The 9,460-nt window shown below is 49.0% G+C and overlaps 1 protein-coding gene across 1 annotated transcript in view; it reads right to left on the reverse strand.

Annotated features, from left to right (window-relative positions):
• The window catches only part of HSPA12A (heat shock protein family A (Hsp70) member 12A), a 78,941-nt gene extending 69,781 nt beyond the window's left edge, over positions 1-9,160 (reverse strand). Inside the window, exon 1 of the mRNA XM_030570365.1 lies at positions 8,770-9,160. Within this exon, the coding sequence (XP_030426225.1) occupies positions 8,770-8,797 (28 nt within the window). The 5' untranslated portion in view covers positions 8,798-9,160. The remainder of the gene's footprint in view (positions 1-8,769) is intronic.
• Positions 9,161-9,460: the final 300 nt, after the last annotated feature.

The raw sequence follows: 9,460 nt of genomic DNA on the forward strand, positions 1-9,460 counted from the left end.
TAGGCGCGGGGCCCGATTCCGGGGAATCGGCTGAATCGGCCTAAAGCCGGCCCTGCTGCCAGACCCAAATGGTACACAGGGTACAAGGCAGTGGAAAATCAGACCCAGCAACTTCCAAAGGCAATTTTCGTACGTCCTTGACCCACCCTTATGCAGTCCTAAATAGGGCTACTCGGGAGACGAGAACAAAGGCCCTCTGTGCTGAGAGCTCTCTCTCCTGTCCTTTAGATTCATTTTGTAAAGAATATTTTAGTGCATTCTATTTTTAGACTGACTGCATTTTACTTTTCGGTTATGTGATAACATTTTTTAAAAATCCTCTGAACCTGACTTGGGAGGAATTTCCTGTTACAACATCTATGTATCCACCACTACCAGTTCACTGTGGCAATCCTACTTTTAAAACACTGCATTCTCTGTTTTAAAAATACCTTATGGTATAATGAAAAGCTTCCATTTATTTTCTCTGTCTTACATACATGCATTACTATGCCACTCATCACCATAGCAAATGCGCATATTTATCAGCATTCATATCTTGTCATTAAGACACATAATATCACTCCTTATTAACCAAAGTAAGAGTCTGATCTACTCATTGACTTTGCTCTTGAGCATAAATCTTAATCGGGTGACTCGTCCAGCTCAATTCAGTGGGACTGAGTAAAATGTGTTCCTATGAGCACAGCTGGTAGGAACAGATTCTGTGGGTCAGCTACAGCAGAGGAGTGTTCGGCACATCTGAGGCACAGACTCAATGGTACCCACTATATCCTCCTCCCCCCATCCTGAGGCTGCTCTGACACAGTGTAGAGCAAAACGAAGGCTCCCAGGAGCACTTATGATGGCTGGTAGTCACCAGGACACAGAGATGCCAGCCACGGGAATGCTACAGAGGCCCAATACCACTTCAGATTTCCCCCTATGCGATGGTGACACCTCTCCTCCAACGGCCATATCCTCATTATTTACGGTGCACCAGTGTGCTTGTGTAAAGTGGCTTCATAGTGCACGCCAGGATTGGGGCCTCTATATTTAAGAGCTTTAGAACTGTCTCCTATTAGTTCTGCATGACACTCCATCCTCTTTCCTGTTGGTGAATTCAAGCTGAACAGACCTGAGTGTCAGTCAGTCACCTCGATTCTTTCCTAGTGCTTCAAACACTTAAATGAAGCTGTTAGATGGAAAGCTGATGAATGCTATACAAATGCCTAATAAATGAGTAAATAAAATAATTATGAAGAGACAAATAGGTCAAAACTTAGCATTTAACAAAGAGGTACTTACTTGCAAACTTGTGGCAATTGTCAAATTAAATTGACATTTAAAAAAAAAAAGAAAAAGGAATACAGCCCATCAGTTTCCTCACAAAATTTGCTAATACTTTACAGAACAGTACGTCAATGAGTTAAGATCTTTCCTCTCCTAATCTAGAAACAGTGCACTTACATGAAACTCCTTTCTTCTATTTATGCTTTCAATAATTATTTATTGAGACCAAGAGCGACCTTAGCACAGTGTAAACATACAAATATTCATGGCTTCTGTTCTACAGAACATACAATCTAGTATAGACAGTGAGAGCTTTTCAAAAACACTTAATAATAGTAGACCAACACTACCTCTCACTGAAGTCAAAGGTAAAATTCCCACTGTTAGAGTTATGCTAACACCATTTTTGGAAATCCCACCTACAGGGCTGATTTCCTGCCTGGAGTTCCTCCACTGAAGTCAGAGTAATGTCAGTGATGAGTTTAGCCAATATTGTGTGAGAAGAGTCCAGACACATGTAATGAAGGTGGATGGGATACCAGCATGATAGTAAGGAAGTGCTGGAACCATTCATGGGTCACTCTGCAAGCCTTTGCAGAAAAACTGTGTTTTAAGGGAGGATTTGAATGAGCAAAGGAGGGTTTGGTGCACATGGAGAGTAGGGAACACCATGCAAGATGGGAAAAAGAGTGGGAAGGATACAAAGGGAGTGGCTGTGAGAGAGGTTTGGTATGGCACAGGGCAATGGTTCTTAACCAGGGGCCTGGGGCTCATTGGGGGGCCACAAGCAGGTTTCAGTGGGTCGGCCAAAATAAGCCAGAGAGCAGGGCCAGAGTTAGACTCACTGGGGTTCAGGGATGAAGCCAAAACCCAAGCCCCATCGCCCTGGACTGAAACCGAGGCTCAAGCAACTTCGCTTTGCGGGGCCTCCCGTGGCAGGGACCTCAGGCAACTGCCCTGCTTGCTACCCCGTAAGGCCAGCCCTGGCTTTGAATCTACTGGATATGCAGAGAAAGAGTTGTTGTGGCACACGCAGGCTGTGGAGTTTTTATAGCATGTTGAGAGGGGCCTCAGAAAGAAAAAGGTTGAGAACCCCTGGAATAGGGAACTGGAGACAAAATCTGGCATGTGGCCAGGACAGAAGTTGTGCACAGCTTTGAAGGAAAGGACTAGAAGCCGGAACCTAATGCAGCAGGAGAGGTGAAGCCCATAATAGGAATGAAAGTTGACACCAACATGCCCAAAACAATGAGAAGCTGACTTTGGCAAGTCACATGAGGACTTCAAGTGAGGAAATTTGTGATCATGCAAAACAAGCATTCAACAGAAAATGATGGGGGTGATGTATTTCATTAAAATCTTCTAAAATGTATTATCCTAATTTCAATAAAAAAGATGTCAGAGAACTGAATGGATTCAAATGCCACCTTTTCGTTATGGGGCCAGATTTGATGCACCTGAAGTGACAGTCCTGTCCTCCTGCGTAAAACTGAGCAGCATAAAGGCTGCTCTAACATGCAGTGACTGTCCACGTCCCAAAGAGGTCACGCCAGCTCCTGGTGACAGCGACTGTGGCTAAGGTATCCCTACACTTCAGTTACATTGGCTCAGAGTGTGGGGAATAGGAGCTGTTACATCAGCTCTATACCACCTGAGTATTCCCCTACGTTCATAGATTCCAAAGCCAGAAGGGATCATTGTGATCATCTAGTCTGACCTCCTGCATAACAGGCCATAGAACTTCCCCACCGAAATTCTTTTGAACGACAGCATATCTGGGGGGAAAAAATCCGATCTTGATTTTTAAATTGCCCATGAAGAGCCCATTATCAAATATTTATTCCCCATGAGGGTACTTAGGGCTTGTCTACATCACAAAGTTGCAGCGCTGGTGAGGGGGTTACAGCGCTGCAACTTAGGAGGTGTACACATCTGCACGGCATCACCAGCGCTGCAACTCCCTGTTTGCAGCGCTGGCCGTACTCCCGTTTTGTCTCGGGTGTAGAGGATCCAGCGCTGGTGATCCAGCGCTAGTAATCAAGTGTAGACACTTACCAGCGCTTTTCTTGACCTCCGTGGAATAAGCAGGTATCCCAGCATACCTGAGGATACCTCTCTGGTAATCAAGCAGGTCTCCTTCCCCGCGGTTTGCTCCGGTGTTCTCCGAATCCCCCGCCCAAGCGGGTCTCCTTCCCCGCGGTTTGCAGGGGGGTTCGGGGAACGCGAGAGCAAACCGCGGGGAAGCAGGTCTCCTTCCCCGCAGTGTGCTCTCGCGTTCCCCGAACCCCCGTGCAAGCAGGTCTCCTTCCCCGCGGTTTGCTCTCGCGTTCCCCGAACCCCCGTGCAAGCAGGTCTCCTTCCCCGCGGTGTGCTCTCGCGTTCCCCGAACCCCCGTGCAAGCAGGTCTCCTTCCCCGTGGTGTTCTCTCGCGTTCCCCGAACCCCCGTGCAAGCAGGTCTCCTTCCCCGTGGTTTGCAGGGGAGTTCGGGGAACGCGAGAGCAAACTGCGGGGAAGGAGATCTGCTTGCAGGGGGGTTCGGGGAACACTGGAGCAAACCAGGGAAGGAGACCTGCTTCCCCGCGGTTTGCTCTCGCGTTCCCTGAACCCCCCTTGAAGCCGCCCAACAGCGCTGCAGTGTGGCCACATCTAACACCACTTGCAGCGCTGGTTGCTGTAAGTGTGGCCACTCTGCAGCGCTGGCCCTATACAGCTGTACTAATACAGCTGTAACAACCAGCGCTGCAAAATTGTAGATGTAGACATACCCTTATAGGCTGTGATCAAGTCATCCCTTAACCTTCTCTTTAAGATAAATAGGTTGAGCTCCTTGAGGGTATGTCTACATCTACAATTTTGTAGCGCTGGTTGTTACAGCTGTATTAGTACAGCTGTATAGGGCCAGCGCTGCAGAGTGGCCACACTTACAGCAACCAGCGCTGCAAGTGGTGTTAGATGTGGCCACACTGCAGCGCTGTTGGGCGGCTTCAAGGGGGGTTCGGGGAACGCGAGAGCAAACCGCGGGAAAGCAGGTCTCCTTCCCCGGTTTTGCTCCAGTGTTCCCCGAACCCCTGAGCAAGCAGGTCTCCTTCCCCGCGGTTTGCTCTCGCGTTCCCCGAACCCCCGTGCAAGCAGGTCTCCTTCCCAGCGGTTTGCTCTCGCGTTCCCCGAACCCCCGAGCAAGCAGATCTCCTTCCCCGCGGTTTGCTCTCGCGTTCCCCGAACCCCCCTGCAAACGGCGGGGAAGGAGACCTGCTTGCTCGGGGGTGCGGGGAAGGAGACCTGCTTGCACGGGGGTGCGGGGAACGCGAGAGCAAACTGGGGAAGGAGACCTGCTTCCCCACGGTTTGCTCTCGCGTTCCCCGAACCCCCCTGCAAACCGCGGGGAAGGAGACCCGCTTGGGGGGGGATTCGGAGAACACCGGAGCAAACCGCGGGGAAGGAGACCTGCTTGATTACCAGAGAGGCTTCCTCAGGTATGCTGGGATACCTGCTTATTCCACGGAGGTCAAGAAAAGCGCTGGTAAGTGTCTACACTTGATTACCAGCACTGGATCCTCTACACCCGAGACAAAACGGGAGTACGGCCAGCGCTGCAAACAGGGAATTGCAGCGCTGGTAATGCCCTGCAGATGTGTACACCTCCTAAGTTGCAGTGCTGTAACCCCCTCACCAGCGCTGCAACTTTGTGATGTAGACAAGCCCTGAGTCTATCACTATAAGGCATGTTTTCAAATCCTTTCATCATTCTTGTTGCTCTTCTCCAAACCTTCTCCAATTTATCAACATTCTTCTTGAACTGTGGACACCAGAAGTGGACCGAGTATTCCAGCAGTGATCACACCAGTGCCACATATTTAAGTAAAATAACCTCTACTCCTATTTAGGATTCCCCTGTTTATTCATTCAAGGGTACCATTAGCCCTTCCGGCTAGTGTCACACTGGGAGCTCGTTCACCTGACTATCCACCACAACCCCCAAATGATTTTCAGAGTAACTGATTCCCAGGATAGAGTCCCCATCCCGTAAGCATGGCTTATCTTCTTTATTCCTAGATGTATACATTTATATCTAGTGTAAACAAACGCATGTAGTTTGCTCATGCCCAACTTACCAAGCGATTCCGATTGCTCTGTAATAGTGACTTGTCCTCTTCATTACTTACTTCTCTCTAATCTTTGTGCCATCTGCAAACTTTATTAGTGGTGATTTTATATTCTCTTCCAGGTCATTGATAAAAAAACGTTTAATAGGCTAGGGCCAAGAACCGATCACTGAGGGACCCCATTAGAAACATACCTGCTTGATGATGATTCCACATTTACAATTACATATTGAGACCTGTCAGCTAGACAGTTTTTAATCCATTTAATGAGGACCTTGTTAATTCTGTATCATTCTAGTTTTTTAATCAAAATGTTGTACTAAGTCAAATACTTTAAAAAGTCTAAATATATAACATCAACACTATTACCTTAATCAATCAAACTTGTAAGCCCATCAAAAAAAATTAAGTTAGTTTGACAGGACCTATCTTCCATAAACCCAGTGTAGGATGAATCCTCTGGGGCCTGATAGGCTTTAGGGAAACTGCATCCATGGAGAAGCAAAATGTCGCCCTACCAGGATCTGGTTTAGGGGCTAAAATGTGCTAGACATTCAAGTTAAAAGCTTATCACACTGTGCACTGTTTTTTTTTTTAAACAAAACAAACTAAAGAAAAAAACTTATCTGCTAAACTGGTGTCATTCAAATATAAGCCAATGGTTTATATTTCTTTAAGACAGTATTATTAAAGCTTTAACACAACAGTTTCTATGAATAAAATTAGTCACGCTCATGCTGGCCAAACTGCAAACACTGCAGTGCTGTGCTACTTGGAGCCATAAAAATGATTAACAGCTGGCGCATACAGCATTTTGCTATTTTACATAGGTGTGTGTCATTTTTGCAGCACACCACACTGCTATAAATTTTTGCAGCCCTAATACTACCAATATACGTGCTCTCATTCAGCAGTATTTTTTTCTTCAGATTCCTTTTTCTCCAACTGTTTCAGTGTTCCATAGACTACAGAAGATGTAAGTATTCCTGGTATGACAAATCATGACTTTGTTACATCATATTCCTTCTTATGATGGAATCCTTCCTGCATAGGTTCTATCTCGGAACATTTAATTTAAACATTGCAATACATCAGATTTGCAACTAACTACGTGTAAAAATATGTAATATACTGTCATCTAACAGATGAGCAAATCTGCTTTCTACTCTTCCCTTTGTCAGCTGTCTGCTATAACAGCATTATAGTTAACTTCATCAAGCCAGACAGACAAATCATTACAGCCTTTATTTAAAAAAAAAAAAAAATTTTACATGAGGGGAAGGAGAGTATTGGAGTTCCCGGCAACTCTTGGCAAGCAAAGCAACAAAAGAGCAAAGCACATATCTTTAAGATTCAACTAGTTTTTCAAACAATGTTTTGTTCTAGAGTTTTCAAAATGGATGCTCTCAGACATTCCCATTTAAGATGCATTGCAGTTGAAGTATTTTATTCAGGAATATACTCCTCTAAACCACATGCTAATCTCATATAAACCTAGCCCTTTATTTCTCTCTACATCATCATCTAGAATTTCATTTGTGCAGAGACTGGGATTCAAAATTGCAATGTTTTCAAACCTCTGCAGCACCCACATGGAGAGGAAGCAAGTACATCACACTGGCTATATTTTATTCCCCTATAATTATTATTTGCATTCTGGTAATACCCATACTGTGCTGGCACCCTTCACAGACATATGCATTCACAGTTGTAGTTCCTGCCCCCCCAAAATCACTGTTTTATTCCTATGCACTGTAATTACAAATAGACCCTTTTTTCCTTTCTTTTTTTTTAATTTATTAGAATCCTCCTGAGCTGGATAAAAGGAGACCCAGAACAGCTCCTGCTTTTGATTTTACAAAGTCAAAACCCCATGTTCAAGGTTGTGCAAAACTGCCTCTGGTTTTATACCATCTCTGAGACTCCTTAGATTCAGAGCTATCTGGCTGCTCCAGGATGCTGAAGATATGATGTGATCCAAAGGGGGGCGGGGGGAAAGAGGATTCTTTATCACAAACCCCAGGGCATATTGATGCACTGACAGGCCTGCCTCTCTATTAGTCTAACATGCCGCTTCCCTTTATTTCAATCGCAGCAGCACCTGACTTGAATTACAAAGTGTGCCCTTGCCCAGAGTCTGACCTTATCCTAGGAGACTGGCCAGTGGGAGACACAGCAAGAGAGGCCTGGGCTAGCTGGGTGCTGTACTAGCCTTTGGGAAACAGCTGCTGCATTTGGCAGCTTTGTTGGGGTCTGATCGCCACCGACCCAGCTGCACCCTGCCCAGCCATATGTGCGGTGGCTCCACGGGGCAGCCCGGGGACAGAGAGGAGATGGGTGAGCAGGGGCATCATGTTCCTCTGCATTGTTTTGTCACCTGGCTTCCACCATCAGCCCCCTCCCATCTAGGGCGACCAGACAGCAAGTGTGAAAAATCGGGACAGGGTGGAAGGTTATAGGAGTCTATATAAGAAAAATACCCAAAAATTAGGACTGTCTCTATCAAATTGGGCCATTTGGTCACCCTAGCTCACTGGTTTGATCATTGGCCTGCTAAACCCAGGGTTGTGAGTTCAATCCTTGAGGACACTTAGGGATCTGGGGCAAAATCAGTACTTGGTCCTGGGGGCTAGATTCAATTACCTTTTGGGGTCCCTCCCAGTTCGATGAGATAGGTATAACTCCAACTATTTTTTTTTTTTAACTCCCAGTCTGCTGCACTGATTCCCCTCCGAGACAGCACTGGATGAGCAGCAGCGGCCCCTCCAGGGGTCATGTCAGGCTAAAACTCCTCTCTTCGGTGCCGGAGCAGGACTGCAGCAGGCTCGGGAAATGCCTGGCCACCCCGCCCAGGAGAGCCAGGCAGCCCGGGAGAAACCGCTCGGCTGCACTGCGCGACTGAATCTCAGCATCCGTCCAGCCCCAGGCCAGTATCCCCTCCCCGTGCCGGGAGCGGAGCGCTCCCCAGCCTCAGCAGCGCTGCACGGGCTTGAGCCCGCCCCGCGGCCGCGCAGCCCTGCCCCGCCCCGCCACTCGGAGGGCTCGGTCCAGCTACGCCCGCGCGCCGAGCTGTGGCGTGGCGGGGCGGGCCTGGCCCGGGGCGATACATCAGACAAGGGCGGTCGGAGCCGTTTCTGCCCCGCGCAGCACGGGTGTCGCCTCCCGCCGCCGGTGTCCTTCTGCAGCAGGGAGCCCTCTGCATGCAGCGCACCCCCTGACGGGACGCGGCTGCCCCGGAGCCACACTCGTGCCCGGCCCCTTGCTGCAGAGGCTGGGGTGAGCCGCAGCCCCATGCGCATTCCCGGGGGTTTCCTGCATTGCGGAGCGGCTGCTCCGTGCCCGGCCGGCAGGGGCTTCCCCGCTGCAGGCGCTAGGGAACGCGGTTCCTCCTACCTGCGGTGCCGCCCTCCGTCTCGGCCATGGCTGGAGCCGCCACTCGCCCCTCTCCGTCCTGCAGCTGCACGCGGGGCGCCCCTCACTCTGCAGCCTGAGCCATCCCCGGCTGCTGCTGCCTCCTCAGCAGGCTGGAGCCCAGACGAGGCTTCGCTCCCTCCCCCACCCTCGTAGCGCCTTCCCACCGATGGTGCAGAGAGCCAGAGAGACGGCTCAGCATCTGACCCCTGTGCTTTCCTGCGGGCTGCTGGGCTACGGCTGCTCAGATTGCTGCAGAGCCCCTCCCCTGCGAGCGTGCGCTCGCCCTCCGCTTCTCCCTCAAACAGGGTACCCCAGGCTGCGACTGACAGACTCGCTCGGGGAGCTGCTAAAGGACGGAGAAGCTCAGGGGAGGGAGCCAGCCTAGCTTTGAATGTGTATTTCGTTGTCATTGCTATCGCTTTCGGTGCGCAAACGAAGCTGACTGCGTCATGAGGCTAGTTCTACAACCAAACACCCTGCACATGGCTGAGTGGTTGGCAACTGGGGCATGCTGCTTATAGCATGGGCTGGCCTTTGTGCACAGAAAAACACCACCACCGCAATAAGGAGTTGGAGCAAGGGCAAACATCATTTGCAAAAGATGCATGGGGTATTTGCATTTTCTGTGACAAACAGTATTGCCAGCCCTGAATGTTCAAAAACTGAGATT

Source organism: Gopherus evgoodei, chromosome 7, assembly GCF_007399415.2.
Source record: "Gopherus evgoodei ecotype Sinaloan lineage chromosome 7, rGopEvg1_v1.p, whole genome shotgun sequence".
NCBI lineage: Eukaryota > Metazoa > Chordata > Testudines > Testudinidae > Gopherus > Gopherus evgoodei.